At 45.1% G+C, this 19,522-nt stretch overlaps 1 protein-coding gene across 8 annotated transcripts in view; it reads right to left on the bottom strand.

Annotated features, from left to right (window-relative positions):
• The window catches only part of NSMAF (neutral sphingomyelinase activation associated factor), a 63,569-nt gene that overhangs the window by 7,397 nt on the left and 36,650 nt on the right, over positions 1–19,522 (bottom strand). For 6 of the 8 annotated variants that reach the window (XR_010936508.1, XR_010936509.1, XM_067712263.1 and 3 more), the window contains exons 10-25: positions 19,137–19,266; positions 17,422–17,493; positions 15,606–15,714; positions 13,428–13,604; positions 12,312–12,391; positions 11,324–11,414; positions 11,162–11,225; positions 8,936–8,987; positions 8,717–8,837; positions 8,215–8,346; positions 7,439–7,481; positions 6,965–7,128; positions 5,422–5,530; positions 3,056–3,114; positions 837–904; positions 13–80 (exon numbers count right to left, since the gene is read on the bottom strand). Coding sequence is in view for 6 of the 8 variants with exons in the window: in XM_067712263.1 (XP_067568364.1) it covers positions 13–80; positions 837–904; positions 3,056–3,114; positions 5,422–5,530; positions 6,965–7,128; positions 7,439–7,481; positions 8,215–8,346; positions 8,717–8,837; positions 8,936–8,987; positions 11,162–11,225; positions 11,324–11,414; positions 12,312–12,391; positions 13,428–13,604; positions 15,606–15,714; positions 17,422–17,493; positions 19,137–19,266 (1,539 nt within the window). In the remaining 2 variants the exon portion in view is untranslated. The remainder of the gene's footprint in view (positions 1–12; positions 81–836; positions 905–3,055; positions 3,115–5,421; positions 5,531–6,964; positions 7,129–7,438; positions 7,482–8,214; positions 8,347–8,716; positions 8,838–8,935; positions 8,988–11,161; positions 11,226–11,323; positions 11,415–12,311; positions 12,392–13,427; positions 13,605–15,605; positions 15,715–17,421; positions 17,494–19,136; positions 19,267–19,522) is intronic. The other 2 variants (XM_067712264.1, XM_067712266.1) reach the window with 1 other exon arrangement.

Below are 19,522 nucleotides of genomic sequence, written 5' to 3'. Positions count from 1 at the left end.
GCAGATACATACACATTGTTATCCCACGAAGAGCTTACGACAGTGGCATCTCCTGGTAAAAGTAAACACGATGATAAAGCCTGAAATACAGATGATCCAACATTAATAATTTACAAAACTTAGTGAATCCTTAATGGGGTAAAGCTATCTTACAGGTTCCCCCCAAAATTCATGCTCAAATTCCGTTCATGTTGGCCTTCCTCATGTTCATGAAGTTTCTTTTCATCTGGCTAATTCCAGGTGCCTAGTTTCTTCCCAAATGTAGGAAAGTCAAAAGGGTGTCGAGTGCACGAGGACCTAGCCTGACGGTCCTCACTGCCCTGGGCTGAGGGACCCCTACTCACTTCAGAGTGAGTCGCGAGGGGTGCAGGTGGGGACTGTCCTCAAGAATCCGAACACCGGCTCTGGGTTACAAGACTCAGGTGGGGAAGGAAAGCTTCCAAAGGTCTTTAGGGAATTTCAGAATCTTTCGGATGCTTTACATTAACAATAAAATGTATTTTTTCAGAAGAACTGATTTTCTAGTATTAGGTATCCTATCAACTCAGAAACGCATTAAGTTATGTAAGCAGCACACAGACATTTAGTCTGACAGTTCCAAAAAAGGCAAGATTTACTAAGGAGAATTCTACTTTTTAGGTTACAGATAAAACCACAATAACATGAGAAAGGCAGCCTGAAAAAATTTCTAGTTTAGAAGGAATCTATCTAAGGCATTCTGAACAGAAATAAGCCCGATCGTTTGGGAAGAAACAAACTCATATATGCGTGTATATAAAACAAACTGCTACATGAAATTCCACCGTAACACTGATGTGAAATTAAAATGAACTCACCATATTTGAAAATGATATACTTCTTTGTAGCATCTTGGATTCTTTGGAAAACATCTTCAAGGTGGAATCTAATTTAATAATGACAAAGCAAACATATAAGAAAGATTTCCTGACCCTTACAGGTGACCAGCACACGCAGAGGTAACAGGCGAGGTGACCGAGGGTCATGTCCCCGATGAGGACGCTATGGTCTGTGGAATTCTATGATCTGCGGCTCCACAACAAGGAGGTCAACTTAAAGCCATGACCGAAGGCAGATTTAAGCCTAATTACTGACAGAAGCTAAAGAGGAAGAAAAGAGCAATTTTAATATTAAAGAAAACAAAAAGATTTGGGCAATGTTTTTCTTTTTCACATAGCCCAATTATGGTGTGATATCCTTGTAGCGTATGACCATTCATGGAGGAGAAGCACTAACTTTCTAAATAATAATAAACTAGAGATTACAATGTCCAAGCTCTTAATTTCCTTGCCGAACAGAAGCTTTTAGAAGTGCATCAAGGTAAACCTCTTAAGCGACAAGACTGCAAATTACAATGTGCTCCAAACATCCCATATTTGCAATATGTAACATTACGGTTCCTAATTTGAAAACATACAGCATGATAAATAAAAGGTCAGATGAGCTTCAAATAATGTCTTCTGTATAGTAAAATCTAATATTTCCACCTAATTTTTGCCAACACCAACACGCAGACGTGCACTGGGGCGTCCTACAGAAAACAGTCAGCCAGCCTGGTGTGTAAAGCTGCTTTTCTCAAAATCAGAGGTTCCCTCTCGTACTAGAGGTAATCACATCAGAGGCTGCTGAGAGCTGGTCCCCCAGGTGATGGGGTCACCCGGGGGGTCACCCATAAGCCTGGACACACACCACCTCTGAGGAAGAACCGTAACTCTGGGGTGGTCGTCAGGGTATACATGAGTCAGTAATGCAGGTGTAAACAAAAATGCGTATAGGTCAGCAACATGAGTTATTAACGCTGAAGAAACAAACAAAAACCAAAAGCTTCTGACTGAAAAGAACCCCCCACGCCCCCTTATTCGGCAAGTTCACAAAGAAGTGCTAGGCTTACTAAGCCTCAGAGGGTTAAACCCTGATGCTCGTAAAACTCACGGTTTACAAGGTCAGACCAGTACAGGGAACGGGGGGATTTAACAACCATGACAGACAAATCCAGCCAAGAATGCCGGCTTTGCTAACAGGTCAGGGTCTCATCTCGGGGGGTAGCGCCGGCAGGAACCCTGGCAAAGCGCCACTGCTCACTCGTGCCACCGCGTCGTCGTCTCGGTGACCCTGGAGTGGCCCCGTGTGTACGCCGCACGTGAACCCACTTTGGTCCACAGCGGGATCATTTTCTGTGCTTTGTGGAAAACTCTGTTTTACGCAATCTGAGATCATAGGTGAAAGCGAAAGGAAGGACGCTACGGATGTGAAGCCACGATCCCAGAATCTGAGAGCAGTAACTCTGATTTGCCCGGAGGTGTGCAGCTGGACAGCACCTTTCCTTGACTTAATGGATGAAAAGGAGAATTTCCTACAATGACGACCAAAGCGCCAGTAGCCAGCCACTCACAGCCAGGTACGAACTCTGTCCACCAGGCAGCTAAGCGACTCGCTTCTCATCTCCGCTGCCCCCGGCGCGCCTGTCAGCACGCTTCAAACGGGACGGGGACCAGATAAACAATGACTAATGGTGTAGACGGCCAGGAAGGCTTGACGCTTAGCCCTTTCGTAGGATCAAAACAGTGAAGTTCCAGTGTGTCATCAAGCTAGTTACAAGTCCCATCAAACAGCCACTGCAGGGCTTCTGCGTGACTTTGGTAACGTGTAAGACATTAACAATGTGTGAATTAGATTTCGAGCTAAATCCTCCAGTCAACACCCAGAAGCACACACCCAGTGACGAACGTGAAAAGCTGACAGCACGTGTGCCCTATGCTGGCGACGCCCCGTGTGTGGCTCAGCCCTCAGGGCGGGAAAGGTCCCAGCACACGCTCTCGCCGCCCCAAATCCTGGGAAACCTTATCAGCAACAGAGAGGGATTTTTCATTACTGTTTTTGGCTAATCACAGTGGAATGTTACACAATACACAACAAACCAACTGCTCAAAGTTTATTTCACGTGGAGGCAGCACATGAAGGTACAGTCCTGGACCGAGTCAGGAAACTTGGACATTTGTGATTCCAGGTAACCCCCCTTTCAGGTAGGAAAACCTACCTTGTGAGGTTGTAAAGACAGACGACCCACTGCGAGAGACTGCTATTCCAGTGACTGCCCTGTTGGAAAACAAGGTTTCATAAATTACCATCAACCACGTGCTAGGACACCGGTCTCCTTCAAGGCCTTGATTTAATTCAGCCCAAGTGTCTGTCATCGTTTTCATCACAGCTCGTTCTGCGGGACCTGTCCCACCTTCCACCAGGCGTTAGCAAGTCATGGCTTGGCAACTTCTAATTCTGTCCTGACAACGCCTGCGGCTGGAAAACACCCCGACCCTTAGCTCCCGGGCCGCCCTGCACGAAGGCTGCCTGCCCACGTCTGCCCCCTAGATAACCAGTAATGCTAGGTGACCGCCACCCAAACCACTGACGCCCCCCGAGCAGTCACTGCACTCGCTTCATCACTTAGCATCTGGCCAATGACAATGTCACCGTCTGGTCCTGAGGCAGGCTGGGACGGGGACCCTTGGCCACAGTGCCTGCACCCGGATGAACGTCTCCTCCGGCAACAGATACACAAAGAAACTGTGAAACTATAAGGAACTGAAAATAACTGCGTGTGTGCGCAGCTGGGGCAAATTATGGGCAGCAATTATGGGCAATACAAAAAGACCAAAAAACCCAACTGCCACTTCTGAAGAGCTGGGAGCAAAAGCAGGGCACTGCCCGAGCCCCCTGCACACAGCACCACCCAAGGGGTGGGCACGCCACCTAAGCCCCGCTCCCGCCGACCCCTGGACACACCCCTGCCCTCACCCCAAAGAGGAGACCAGCTCGCCACTGCCTCGTGGGCCCAGCAAGGGTACCTGCTGTTTGTTCTCACTCCCCTCCCCCCGCGGCAGCAGGAGCCCCAATAAAGCCTTGCCTGAATCTCCTGTCTGGCCTCTTATCAGTTTCTATTGATTAAGGAGGCCAAGGACCCTGACTGGTATCAGTCCCGGCACGTCCTCTTAAAGGTTCACTCATGTCTTCACTGCCTCGGGTGACAAGGCCCCTTTGTACGTGCCGTTTAGAGAAGGTGACAAAGGAAAGCCGTGTTATAACGAGTAAGGTGGGACTCTGGGTTGCTTTGCAGGAGGCTGTGCTCTGATTTGGAGCCACCGATCGGACGGGGACCGGCCCGTTCCGTTCCACCCATGACCAAGTGTACGTGATATCAAACGTCAGACAGGACGTCGGTGGCCCTGGAGCAGAACAATGGGCCTCGTCCCTGGCCCTGAGTTTTCTTTTCTGGAACAGGATGGGTCAGCAAGGTCAGTGCTTCCCCAGCCTTCCCACCAAAGTCCATCACTAGCCCTGCAGACAGGGGACCAGGGACACTCATGACCCCTCTAGGGCCAACAGCAAGCCTGATTTTGGGGAAGAAAAGGTTTGTTAGTTTTTTTAATAGATCTTTATTAGAGTATAATTGCTTCACAATACTGTGTTAGTTTCTGTTGTACAGCAAAGTGAATCAGCCATATGCACACACATGACCCCGTATCCCCTCCCTCTCGAGCCTCCCTCCCACCCTCCCTACCCCACCCCTCTAGGTCATCGCAAAGCACTGAGCTGATCTCCCTGTGCTGTGCTGCTGCTTCCCACCAGCCAACTATTTTACATTCCGTAGTGTATATACATTGATGTTACTCTCACTTCACCCCAGCTTCGCCCTCCCACCCCATGTCCTCAAGTCCATTTTCTACGTCTGAGTCTTTATTCCTGCCCTGCAACTAGGTTCATCGGAACTTTTTTTTTTTTTTAGATTCCATATATATGTGTTAGCATACGGTATTTGTTTTTCTCTTTCTGACTTACTTCACTCTGTATGACAGACTCTAGGTCCATCCACCTCACTACAAATAACTCAATTTCATTTCTTTTTATGGCTGAGTAATATTCCATCGTATATATGTGCCACATCTTCTTTATCCATTCATCTGTCGATGGACACTTAGGTTGCTTCCATGTCCCAGCTACTGTAAAGAGTGCTGCAATGAACTTTGCAATGTTCTCTGTGTGTATAACACACACATCTGTTACCATGTTTTAAAAAAGATACATTTTCCCTGACAATATCAGTAAATGCAACACGTGGGTAAGACATATCCTGTTCCTCCCCGAAGGTTCCCACCATCAAGGACTGGAGGTGCCGTGTACTTCTCTGAGAGGCACACGGCTGCCTGCTGTCTGCAGACCCCATCCCGTGCTCTAGAATGACCGACAGCAGAAATGACACACACCCATTTTGTGCCAAGCTTTCCCATGCCACACTGACCCCTGGTGGCTGTTCACTGCTATGGACAGTTTAGGGGGATTAAAACCAATCAAGACCCCCAGGCCAAGACCCCGGCATGTGCGAAGCCGCGGCCGAGACGTTCTTACTCTTTGTGGATTTTGTGCTGCTCGTGGAGCTGCAGTCGCGTGATGTTACTCCAGGCCAGCGTTCTGCTTTCTTCGGTCAGGTCTTCAAAAGACTCTTCACCTGGAGAGACTACGTTAAATTGCAGCTCAGTCAGTCAGCTAAATTTCTGACCCGTGTCGGAGACGACAAGCGTCAGAGGCACAAGATTTTCTATTAAAATCAAATAACCAAGAAAGCAAAACGCCCACCGAAACAGAACTGCTTCGAAAGGTCCATGTTAGTCAAGGGAGAAGAATGAGGTGCATCATCGAAATAAAACAGCAAATCATTTGGAGAAAGATTAAAAAGTATCTTTGAACACTGCAGGTCTTTGTACACTTCTATCAGTGTTTGCAGAGTTTTCACTCCGCCCCTAAACTGGGAACTTCAGGAACCATGACACTGAGTAACCATTTCCTTGTCAGCAATCTTTGTAAAAACCTGACAGTTCCCTAAGAACACTGCCGTTTGCTTTTGGCTTCCAGACACAGGAAGAAGAGATGAAACCAATTACTACCACGCTCCTGGACAGGACTAGCTAAGCAGTCCCTTCACTTCTGTTTTAAGAAAGGCTGGAACAATTTCCCTTTTAAGATAATCCTCGTGGATGGGCCTGATGACTAAGCAGAGCACGGGTTTGAGGGCATCACGAGATAATATCCAGTCTTCATGACTTAACCCCAGAGACGCGCTGCCGGCCAGCCCTGGGTCGCGTGACCGCGAGAGGCCCAGCTGTGTGGCCCGAGAAGCCTGGACACTCCTGGGACGGAGCGCAGAGCGGGAGAAAACGAGAAATCCAGCGACTTTGCTCCCGAGGTTCCATACAGTGTCAGACTCCTGGGGGTCTGAGGCTGTCTTATGTGAAATGTAAAACGTGGAAAACTGGATGAAGGGGAGCACCTTCTCCTCCCTTTCCAAATACCAGATGTGACACAGTCAAGTTCATTTCAGCATCTGGCATAGACACTCTGTAAATGTCTGTCAAATGACTGAATAAGGAAACAGAATCAAATGAAGAAAACAGAGCACCCCGCATTCAAGATCTGTGTGTCGGGGTAGAAGAGGAGAGTCAGGACGCTGGAAGTCGTTCCTGGGAAAGAGCAGGAACGAGCAGGGCGACGGGGACTGCTACAGCAGTCACGGCCAGGGCGGATCAACAAGAACACAAGAATGGCTAAGAATCAAACACCAGCTGGGCAAACCTCAGAAAAGAAAGAACATAACAGCAACAATGAAAACTACTGCCAAGTCTCATTAAATTACCAGAAAGTGAAAGTGATTTGATTTCCTTTAAGGTCAAAAGTTAAAACAAACAAAACAACAGCACAACAACAAAGCAACAACTAAAAAAACACAAAAGATCTGTTTGTTTGCAGGAGAAATGCAGTGAGACAGTAAGACAGAATCATCTCTAAGCTGCCCAGGGTTCATGACTGGTCTTCTCTCCAGAATCCTCAGAAACGTCTTAATCAGAAAAGAGAAACAGAAGGTGCTCACATTGTTTATTCTCTTTTCAAAATTTACCTGGAGTATCTGCCGTGGAAGCATTGTAACTGGAGGGCTGGGCCAAGCTTTTAAACTTTGGGGTGATCCTTCGAGGATGCGGTGTCACAAAGAGCTGCTTTGGTGTCTGCCCGAACTCCAAGATCTGGGTGAGCATGGCTACCTTCTCATCAGGGTCCTCAATGCTTTAGGACAGAACACAAACCATGTGGTGACCTCTAGGTGCAAGCTCCTTGATCTGTATCACTTGAAATTTGTGCATTCAACAGGAGAGAGATTAACCCTCAAACAGTAATAGACGCTACATGCCGGGACTGTCTAGACCGTATCACACATCTTTAATTTCTGAAGCTCGGTAATTTCCACAGCGGTGAAAGCAAGCCGTAATTCACTGTAACACTTCCATACCTTAATATCGTCAAATAACTGCACTAATCATGTAGACAAAGAGGTCATTTGTACTCATGTAGAAACTCCTTACTGACACATAAATACCTGTTCAAGTCGACACCTCCTTCGTAGGTCAGGGGATGAAACACTGAAAAAAAGAGACGTAAAACACTATTGAAAGATGTACTATTTTGTTACAATATACACTCTGTTTATTTTAAAAACTCAACAACTTTAAACTTTTATTCAAAGAAACTGATTTTCACTTTGCGCAACAGCCTGATAATATCCAGCTTGGGTAAGTATCAAGCTGAACTGTTATCTTTTCTGAGCAGCGATCCAACTGGCCGTGGGACGGTGGGCTACCTCAGGGTGCTTCTCGGTCAGCAGGCCTCTCCCCAGGAGAGCGCAAAGCACCCTGTGCGGCACGTGAGGGGTCAGGGTCCACACCCATCCCCGTCGCCAACGCTGAGAAGCCCGGCGGAGGAAGAACCGGCCCCGAACAGGAGAGGGCGACCGCGGGCTTCCCTCCGCTCAGTCACAAAGACACTCTGGGGCCTTCGTGGGAACCAAGGCCACCGTTCCATCCTGCTCTGACTGAGCTTTAGTAAAAGTGATGGAACGGGATGGAGAGTACATGCTAAAATTAGAAGACTCTAGCAAAAGACCTCTTGGGACCATGGCGAAGCGGGTATTTTTAGACAAAAGCACTTTCTCTCCCGCCTTTCATTCAGTTATCTAGTCTGGGGTCGCTGAGCCAGGAGGCACCGTCCGCTGAGACAAGATGCTTCTGCTAAGGAAATAAGCTGCTCTGAGCTCAGTTTGGGGGTTGCTTTTGTTTCCATCGAATGCTAAACGGAGTTTCAGTGACTGTTACACACCATTGTGGGCTCCAACAGCATCCCTTCCCTTCTGCTTGTAGCCAAACACGAGATCGATCCACTCGTGAAGGTGCTCTGACACGTAATCGCTTTCCAGCGCGTCTCTGCTCTTCTGGAGAAAGTCCTCGGGACCTAGTAGGTTAGACTCGATCAAAACACCCCATTCCTTTCATCTATCCATATGCAGACAGAGCTTCTGGGACAGGCACGAGGGACGTATTTCTTAATGAGTCTCCCCCCAATCATATAAAATATAAATTCTGGGGGTTGGGCGGAGAGGCAAAAACCATTTTCACAACACTTAGCTCTCTCGTATGCATAATAATGGTTTTACATCACAGACTCATGGAATACTTACAATTTGGAATAAGACGTTACCATCTCATTTAGGTAGAGGATTATACTGTCATTTTGAAAAATCTAAGCCACTAAATAGTAACACTGAAATTGCACGACTAAGTAGAGAATTTCTATAATTCAATACTTCCAAGGTGGTACTCACTCCGTGCCCAAGGGGGGAGTTCTACGTCATCAACCATCTGCCCTCCTTGTCTCTTTCCCAAATCCAGCTTCAGACTATTGACTAAAAAGCTGACATCATCACCATAGAATTCCGGAATCAGCTGAAAGTTTCAGGGGAAGAAAAAGAACAGTAACAAACATTTTTTAAAGCAGTCACAAACCACAAGCCCAGTGAGTCATTGGCTTGGTAACTGCTTACCTCTTTAAAATCAGTCGCACCGTCCAAACAGTTTTTCCAAGTTTCTGCAATACTAAATATGAAAACAAAATTCAACTGATTTTAAATCTAGGGAATGGAAACAGCAACAGCAGCACTTTCTAGGCCCCTGGGTGCTATTCTACACTTTACCTAAACTACATCATCTCGCTCATTAATCCACAATCCCCAGTATTCACATGAGCCATGAGCCACCCCATCGGAGGAGCTCACGTGGATACTGGGGATTCACAGAAAACTCCGGGCCCACGTAGGGAGTGAGCAAGGAGTCGGGATAGGGACCTGGGGGGGTGTCCCCAAGCCCAGGCCAGGGACCTCCCCCATACATGGCCTCATCGAAGGGCCACTCGGGGCAGGTGCTTAAACATGAAACATCAGCAGTTATTTTAAGGGCTCATTTCGAAAAGGGATTATAAACAGCCATGTGCAGAGCTTAGAGAAAGACTGTAAAGACACAGACCAGGGCTTCCCTGGTGGCGCAGTGGTTGAGAGTCCGCCTGCCGATGCAGGGGACACGGGTTCGTGCCCCGGTCCGGGAAGATCCCACATGCCGCGGAGCAACTAGGCCCGTGAACCATGGCCACTGAGCCTGCGCGGTCCAGAGCCTGTGCTCCGCAACGGGAGAGGCCACAACAGTGAGAGGCCCGCGTACCGCAAAAAAAAAAAAAAAAAAAAAAGACACAGACCAAAAGATGAACAATGAGTGTTATCTCAGTGTGGTCAGGTGCCACATGAAATTTATTTTCTTCTTCATATTCTGATTTTGGGGGGTAAGAAAAGATTACCTTTATAATAAAAAAAATTATTTAAACACTCACAGAGATTGTATTCAATTCATAGCAAGATTATTTAGAATAATGAAATGTTGGAAACAGCCTAGGTGTCCAACCATAGAGAAATAGTTAAATTATGGCATATGTTAGGATGTGATACATTAATTTAAAAAAAAAATCACCGTTTTGAAGAACATCCAATAATACAGGGAAAACTTCAAGATCTAACAAAAGGCTATAAAATACAAAAGGCAGGACAACAATACTGTATTTAAAATATGTTCTCCATCACTAATCATTAGAGAAATGCAAATCAAAACTACAAAGAGGTATCACCTCACACCAGTCAGAATGGCCATCATCAAAAAATCTAGAAACAATAAATGCTGGAGAGGGTGTGGAGAAAAGGGAACCCTCTTACACTGTTGGTGGGAATGTAAATTGATACAGCCACTGTGGAGAGCAGTATGGAGGTTCCTTAAAAAACTAAAAATCGAACTACCATGCGACCCAGCAATCCCACTACTGGGCATATACCCTGAGAAAACCATAATTCAAAAAGAGTCATGTACCAAAATGTTCATTGCAGCTCTATTTACAATAGGCAGGACATGGAAGCAACCTAAGTGTCCATCAACAGATGAATGGATAAAGAAGATGTGGCACATATATACAATGGAATATTACTCAGCCATAAAAAGGAACAAAATTGAGTTATTTGTAGTGAGGTAGATGGACCTAGAGTCTGTCATACAGAGTGAAGTAAGTCAGAAAGAGAAAAACAAATACCGTATGCTAACACATATATATGGAATCTAAAAAAAAAAGAAATGGTTAGGAAGAACCTAGGAGCAGGACAGGAATAAAGATGCAGATGTAGAGAACGGACTTGAGGACATGGGGAGGGAGAAGGGTAAGCTGGGACGAAGTGAGAGAGTGGCATGGACATATATACACTACCAAATGTAAAATAGATAGCTAGTGGGAAGCAGCCGCATAGCACGGGGAGATCAGCTCGGTGCTGTGTGACCACCTAGAGGGGTGGGATAGGGAGGGTGGGAAGGAGATGCAAGAGGGAGAGGATATGGGGATATATGTATACGTATAGCTGATACACTTTGTTATACAGCAGGAACTAACACACCATTGTAAAGCAATTATACTCCAATAAAGATGTTAAAAATATATATATAATACTTACACAATTGAACAAATATCAAAAAGAAAAAAAAAGATGTTAAAAAATAAAATATGTTCTCACATTTACACACACACACGACTACACAAAGCCTGAGAGGAATAGATACAACAATTACTGTAGTGGTGTTTTTCATTTCCTTCCATTTTTCTTTAAATCTGGTTTTTTGAACAGAACGTATTGCATATGCATAATGAGAAAGTTTAAAAAGTGCTAAGTGAGGCATTTATGCCGAACCTGTTGAACATTCTGTCTGCGTTGTCGAATCTTCCGTTCTGCAGACACAGCATATACTCTGGTGCTAGAGGGGAAAAAAGTCAGAGTTAAGCAAGATCACAAAACCACTGAAGAGTCCACGTGAAGTAACATGTCCCTGGGAGAGACGGCGAGGAGTCTTACCAATCCTGACCAGATAAAACAGAACGTAGCCCGGGGAGGAGTAGTGGCTGCCGTACATGAACTTGGGCTCCGGCATCTCCTGGTAGCGTGTCTACAACACAGAGAGAAAAAGTCCTGCTGAGCGCTGGCTGTGAAGACAATAACCGACTCCAGTAGTAAAAGCCTAAGGAAATCGTGGCCTGGACACATTCTAGCCCCTAATTTCTCTCCTAAAGAGGAAAAGGAGAAAATAAAAAAGGGGGGGGGGCTTCCCTGGTGGCGCAGTGGTTGAGAGTCCGCCTGCCGATGCAGGGGACACGGGTTCGTGCCCCGGTCCAGGAAGATCCCACATGCCGCGGAGCGGCTGGGCCCATGAGCCATGGCCGCTGAGCCTGCGCATCCGGATCCTGTGCTCCACAATGGGAGAGGCCACAATGGTGAGAGGCCCGCGTACCGCAAATAAATAAATAAAAACTTTAAAAAAAAAGAGGGGTGAAAATCTGAGTAAACACAGCATTCTTGCAACAAGTATCTTGGTGTTCTTGGCCTCATGGTAACAATGTCTGCCGGGGCAGGACTGAAAAGAAGACATTTTATGCATCTCTTGTGCAGTTCACCAGAGAGCACCTTCGTGAAAATAAATGGGTAAACCTGTGATCGGCTCAGCTTCCTACCTCCTGAATTGTAAGCAGAAATGCAGATGGTGAGCCGCTAAGTTCACAGGGGAAGGAAGGCAGCGGGCAGAGGGCAGAGGGCAGAGGGAGAGAGAGTACGCTCAGAAACTTCGGTCTCTCCAGACATACTTCCCCTAAGTCTTGAAGAAACGAGTTTCAGGTACTATAAAAACACAAGGGAAGAGGGTTCAATCCCTGGTCAGGGAACTAAGATCCCACGTGCTGTGTGGTGTGGCCACAGAGTAAATTTAAAAAAACCGACAAAAACAATCAAACAAAACATACGCCAAGGCTCCCGGGTTGCTTAGACACCAGGAATCTCTGAGTCCACGTACCAGCAGCCTCTCCAGACGTTCCTTGTTGAGGGCCCCTACTGGCTTACTGAGATCCCGGAAGGTTCCTGGATTTGACAGATCTATAAAGGAAATAAATTTTTAAAAATTACTTACAATAAATAAAGCAAACAAGCTTACCCTTAATAACATTATCTCCCTGAATGAATTCACATGCACACATTTATTTCCAAATAATAAATAGCTTTTTAAAAATTGAGACAGATCCATTAGAATTAATATTTCTGATGATTATTAATATAGCTGTAAAGGTTAGAATCTGAAGACCTACTGACCAAAAAAACTATATTCCAAGTAAAACAACAACGAAAAATAAACAAATTTCAAAAGCCATTATTCTATCAAAATTTACTTTTTAAGTTTGAATTATAGTGAATAGTATTATTCTGTGATAACAGCATAATTTGAGAACTGGGGACCTGAATATTATCAGATAAATAAATTATATTGCTAGAAAATCTGTTACCTCTTTCAACTACAAGGGTGCAATCAGTGTCAAAAGTAATTCAGTGTTCACAATATCTAATTTTAAGATATTACAAAATAAAATTACAGTACAATCACATTTTTCGTAAAATAATTTGAGAGAGAGAAAGAAGTATATATACCACAAAGTTAAAATGGTTCTCTCTCGGTAATGTAATTACTGATGAGCCTTATTTCCTTCTTTGAGTGTTTCAGTACTTTCTAAGTGTTCTTTAATGAACAGCTATTATGTTTGGTAATCACATGTTTTCATGTGAATTGAAAAATAATACGGTAACCTGAGGCGCAATTTTCAAAGTGAAAACTTAAGTATTTGAAAACATAGTACTTATTGGTAGCAGTGGTAACACTGGCTGAAGATCCCATGCGTGTCTTCTGGGTGTGGCTTTCAAGAAGTATGTGAGTACTTTTAGAATTAAAAAAAATTCAGAGACAGTAGAGAAAACATACGGAACACACGTAATTCCCATGACACCCATCCAGTATCGTGGCATGGAGACGGGCCATCGTCAGTAATAAAATCAAACGGGTTCTGCTCTGTCCACGAATCACAACGTGGCTCTAAGAGGGAAGGTGTTCTTCGCTCTAAAAGCCCGGCTCTGTGGCACGCACCCAGCTCGGAGCTGCTGTAGTCGCCGACGACCCAGGGGAACACGGGGTACTGGGAGAGGTCGTTGCAGCTGCGGTCGGCCAGCGTGTTGAGGTGCAGCAGGTACTGGTAGTTGGACAGAAGCCCGCGCTGCCACTGCAGCGTGTAGCCCTCGGCCGTGCGCTCCGCCACGTGGTGCTCTGGGGGGACAGGTGAGGGCAGGCCCGGGTCACACTGAGCTCCGCGTGTGTGGGCAGCGGTCACTCAGCATGTGAAGGCGTTACAGAGGCTTTCAGTGTAGACCCTTCAACCCATTTTTGAAAAGTACATTTTAAAACAAGAAAAGTAGGCTACAGTTTGCTTTTACCGAAGAGTTGTTCTGTCAGGTATGAACGAGCATCTCCAAGATCCAGGAGGGAAATTATTAAATGTATGATATAAAACATATCTACTAAATATATGATATAAAACACATCACATCTATGAAATATATGATATAAAACAAATATGAAAGTATGGAGCAAATACATAAACATGACATGGTAATATATGTAACATTTGCAATATTTATATATAGTCTACAACAATATGTACTAACAAAGAATCCTTCCAAACGTGCTTGAGTTTTAATGCCTTTAAGAAGCCATGACCATCTGTAAAACTCATTTCCTCCATTTCTTATGAAAGTAAAACGAAACAATCTTTTAGTTTTCTTTCAGATCTGGAAGCGGGGTACACTACGGCTAATTTGTCACTGACTACGTATTATTTATGCAAGTGAGGAATCAGGAAAAGAATAGAAACTGCTGAAGGAGAAAACACATATCTGTCAGAATTCTCAAAGCAGAAGGACCAGAAAGAGCCCCCAGAAAGAACCTCAGGAAAGACGGAACCACAGATGGTGTGGCACCAGTGATAACTGTCCTGTAAAATGAGTCAACTGTTCTATTTTGTTTAGAAAATTCTGCTTTCAGCTTTGTATTGGCTGCATCAAACTTATCTAACTCATTTGCCGATTCAATATTTATTCTTATATACTTTGCCAAGTTTCTTCTCTAATCAGCTACCAGGAAAGGGCTTAAAAACTCAAAACACTTATCCTCTGACTTTCTGCTCTCAGAACGTCTCAGAGAAAGTCTGAACAATCTCAGGAATGAACTCAGAGAGAACAGACGCTTCACAGAAGCAGACCTTTTAGGCCGTGGCAAGTTTTTTGACTTGAGATTTTAGGACTCACCATGAAAGTTGAGTTTTTTGTTGTCATCTTGTTATAGTTAGAAAAATTAAATCAGGAGGCAGGAGATAACAGTAAACTTATACCAAAGCTATACTTAAGTCCTAAGTTAAACTGAACAGCTTAGTGTGAGAAGAAAAAAAAAAATGAACTCAAACCTACTGTAAAATATGTTCTTTATTGAAAATAAACTATTCCTCCTTGAGAGAAAACTTCTAAGGGAGTAAGTCACTACACATCTCATAAATGATTTCACTGCACACGAGAACAGCAAACTAAGATGGTATTAATAAAATCCCAACACTGATTTTTTAAAATTCCATTCTAGTCATCTGGCAATTTTGAAAACAAGAATAATTTAATTCAACCATACAACTTAATATGTTTATGCTTGAAAAGAAAAATACAGGTGTTCTCTCTGATAAAAGTGGGAAAATTCACATTTCCCATGGAAGATTGAGGAAATATTAGTTGTAAGCAAACTGAGTCCCACGGTTCCATACTGAGCATAGAAGGTTCCTGTGTTCCTTTTGTACCGTTTTCCGGCTTTGAGATTAAGACCACAATTAATGATCACAGACACATGACTGGGTAACTGTCTCACATGAAGAAACTGAGTCCTGGTTTTCATAAACGAACATAAGACAGGACTGGACATAAAAATAATTAGGTGGATTCTTATAAAATCCATTCAACTTGGGGGTTGTTAAGATACAAAAAAACATTTAAATATATTTATCAAAAGTTTGTAAAACACAGGATTGAACTATTACCAAATTTCATTTATATTTCCCTTAATTTTCAGTATGCCATTCTGCTAACTATAGTTACTGATGAGAAGAAGTAAGCAGAACCACAGAGAGGTGATTCCAGATACAGAATTGCTCTCCTCTCACTTCCCATCCCAGTTACTCGGGAGTTGAACCACCTTCACATGAACAGATACAATGAAGAGTGAGCACCAAACCTAGGTATGTAGCAATGTAAAAATAGAGGTCATCTCGGTCTTGACGTTCATAGAACTTCAGGTAGACGTCGGAACACAGATCATCTTCTGTGCAAAACACTTCCAAGCCCTACAAGTCCAGAAAGAGAAGAATAAAACAAACGGCATCTCAATGTGAGTGACGCAAGTACAAAAGCCTTTCAACTAAACACTTGCATTTTTTTTTTTATTTTTTATTTTTTGCGGTACGCGGGCCTCTCACTGCTGCGGCCCCTCCCGTTGCGGAGCACAGGCTCCGGACGCGCAGGCTCAGCGGCCATGGCTCACGGGCCCAGCCGCTCCGCGGCATGTGGGATCTTCCCGGACCAAGGCACGAACCCGCGTCCCCTGCATCAGCAGGCGGACTCTCAACCACTGCGCCACCAGGGAAGCCCCTGCATTCTTTATTTGTAGGTCTTGTATGCATATTCCCCAGCAATAAATTTGATTTATAAGGACAAGACGTGTCTCAGCTAAACTTTACAAAATCCCTTTGACCTTGAGGATCTTTATGATGACAGCATCTGTGAGTTTATTATGCTGAAATTCAAAACTGGCTAATCCAATGTCTTCACCTATCTTCTTCAGAGACAAAGGCTTAGCTTTCTTTTACAAATTAAGTCGTAATTATGTCAACTTAAACTGATAATCGAATAACTCATTTAATTAGTAGGATGCAATTGTTTTAAGAAAACTATGAGCTGCGTGAATGTTGTGAGGGTGAAGCCGAGACGGGACAGGAATAGACAGAGAAAGGATGAAGGCGCAGCGCTGTCCTAGGTTCAGATACAGGCTTCCAGCGCTACTAGTGAGGGAACCGAGGGAGTGAACTCCTGGAGTCTCGATTCCTTTGTAAAGTAGGGTATCATCTACCTCACAGGGATGGCGCTGATAAACGAATATTGTACACAGATTGCCCAGTAGGCAGAAGGTACTTAATCAATGCCAATTTCTTCTTTTTCTGACTGCATCTCTATACCCAAAGGAGGAGGAGATTTTTCATAGAATCTGTTTCCCTAATCCTCTGTTGGCACTGGAAATGGAGAATTGCCTTTTAAGTAAAATAGGCAGGAAAACAGTTAAATTTCATAAATACAAAACACCAAGATGAGATGCTTAAATATCCACAATGCTCTTGTAATGCCACCAACTTACTGGTTAATCTCTGAAGGAGAACAAATAGATTTATATCGATGTCAAGCTAAAACCCCTTGGAGTCACACCTTCCGTGGCGACTGGTTTCTACAATAAGCGTGTGAGCCTCACAGAAGTGCGGACACGGGCTTATTCAGGAGAATGGCGGGGAGGGACGCCTAGGTGACTGAAATGGTTATTTTATCCATTTCTCCCTCTCACCAAGCCTGAAGGCTGAATTCATACAAGTTAACCATGAGGATACTACAGTTCCACTGAGAGCTGCCGTCGCAGCTTCCAAACTTTGCTTGGAGACCTCGCTGCTGTAACTGGACCGGTTCTGCGTCCATTATCCCCACATCCCCACACAAGCCTGGGAGGACCCTGAGAACTAGGCAGGGAGAAACTCAAGGGCACTTGAGCCCCCCTGCTCTTGGAGCCAAAGCCTTTTTCCCAACAGCCCTCCCCCCACAGAAAGAGTGGCTCCTTGATAAACTTCCAGCGCAGCCAAAAGAAGGGGCGGCGGGCCTCACGGCCCCTCTGCTCGCAACACAAACACCCGCGCCTTTCAGACGAGCCCGAGGTGGGTGCAGGCCAGTAAACCACTGGCCAAGCTGAAGATAAGACAGTCATCCTCTAGAGGGGATGTTCCCCTCGAACTCACCAGAGGCATGAGGCCATGTCTCCTCTTGTAAATGCGGCGGACGTCGTGGAGTGTTATCTGGACCATGGGTTTCTTCAAAAGTAGAAAGACAATCTCAAATGTCAAGATTCTGACACAACTAGAAGCTGCCCTTCAGCTGTCCCACCCTAACTTCCTGACGGGTCACACCTGAACACCTGGAAAGTGAGCTCTGAGAACAGGGCGTGCCTCACTTTACACGCCGGTCTGCCCTTTTCACTAGCTTTGTGACCGTGGACCAGTCCCCCCTACCCACCCCACCCCCGCTGGTACCCCCCAGGATGATAATGCAGGCACCTAGCTTTCAGGTTTCTGCAGGGTTGCTGAGGGGTAAGAAATAGTAAAGGACTGGTGTAGACCTCCTCTCAGGAATTCTCCTCTTTTTATAGACCTACGGTTTGCTCAGAACTGACATACAGCTTTTTTTTTAGGATCCTGTCTTGTAGCTCCTTAAACTACAGTGTAATAAGGCTCATAAACAGATACAGTATAAAGCAGGGCCTCTAAACTTTACAAGGAGGAAAACTGTCTCGCTTCTCTGGAGGCTTAAAATGCTAGCGAGAGAGCAACAAGGTCGCAAAAGGTACTGAGATCGGCTAAAAGGCGACAGGTCCACCCTCCTCCCTCCAAGTAAGAGGGAGGGAGAGCCTGCAGACGCAGGGTGTGTAGCCGTGGAAGCTGCCTGCAGACTGGCCACGGCCCCCAGCCCAGACCTGGGACCCTGAAGCTGTGGCTTATACTCAGATATTGTTGCTCAAGTATTGACCGAGGCCACAGCAACAGCGCTGGTCCAGCCAATCGATGACGCCACAAAGAATGCCGTCAGCAACGTGTACTGTGTCCACTGGAGGGCCCGGAGAGTGTGCCCTACCACCTGGTGGACAGAACTGTTATAGCATCACCTTTCACTTAGGAAAGTGTTCACATTTCAGTGACGTGTAATGACTGACCAGCCTGGAGAATTTCTTCCATGGCAGAAAACACTGCTATTCTTGAAGCTACCTGCTAAACGGTCCAACTGCACTCGCAGAGTATTAGGGTTTCTGTTCTTTCAATAAACCACTCTGAAAAGGGTCCGTATCTAGATAAAGGCGCCAATCTTTACAAGTTTTAGTGCAGAAATCTGAATTCATCTTTACTGTGTGGCCTCGTGAGCCTGAAGTCATCGTGCAAGAGAAGATGTTTCCAGCATCACAGCAGCAGAACTGCAGCTGCCCAGTGACAGCAGTGCCACACGCAGCTCTGCACTGGCTGGAGAGGCGGCAGATGCAGATCTACCGATTTGGTTTGTAATTAAGGGAGAACGAGAAATACAACTTAGGTGACATATCAGCAAATACACAGAAAGCATCCATCTCTTCTTAACCTTAGTATATTTCATTGCTCTCTTGCAGAAGTGCTTCCGAGTAGAAAGGTATAAACCTCTAATGACCCTTTACTAAAATCAGAAGGGGCAGGGTTTCTTTTCCCCCGAAGTAACAGAAAGTCAGTCACAAGAGCTGAAACACGGGTGAGGGTGCATCAGGATTCCACGGGGAGCCGTTAAATACCAGATGCTGGATGGGGACGGGGGTAACTCTGACCCTCCCCAAAATGTGAGAACACTCTAACTGTCAAGTCAAGTTCACAGGAAAGAGAGCTTGAAGACGCAAACGGGAACACCAGAGGAGCCCTCCGCTGGCCTACAGACTACTTACCGGGTACCCATTGAGAGGCTGGAAATACAGGTTGGTGTCAGTGATGCACACGTGGCCAGGATTCGTCACCAGAGGTGTCACCATTTCTGCTTTGCATTCCATGTGCAGCTTTTCAGATACACTTTGGAATCTGAGAATATGTTTTTTCCAGCAAAAGCAAGAAAAATCAGAAATCGATCTACTTTCTAGATTTAACTTTATCTGAGGGAGCTACAAAGTGACTCTGCAGAACAGGTGTCTAAACACCGCATTTGATACAAGAAAACTGGTGATATAAATCAGTCGCCTAAATAAAACTGACTTTCTTTTCAATGGTATAATGAATACTTGATTTTTTTAAAAGCAGATGAGGTTACGTATCAAAGAAGAGAAGACAGACAAGTAAA

The sequence above is a fragment of the Pseudorca crassidens genome, chromosome 17 (genome assembly GCF_039906515.1).
Source record: "Pseudorca crassidens isolate mPseCra1 chromosome 17, mPseCra1.hap1, whole genome shotgun sequence".
NCBI lineage: Eukaryota > Metazoa > Chordata > Mammalia > Artiodactyla > Delphinidae > Pseudorca > Pseudorca crassidens.
This window is presented reverse-complemented; position numbering and strand designations above follow the sequence as displayed.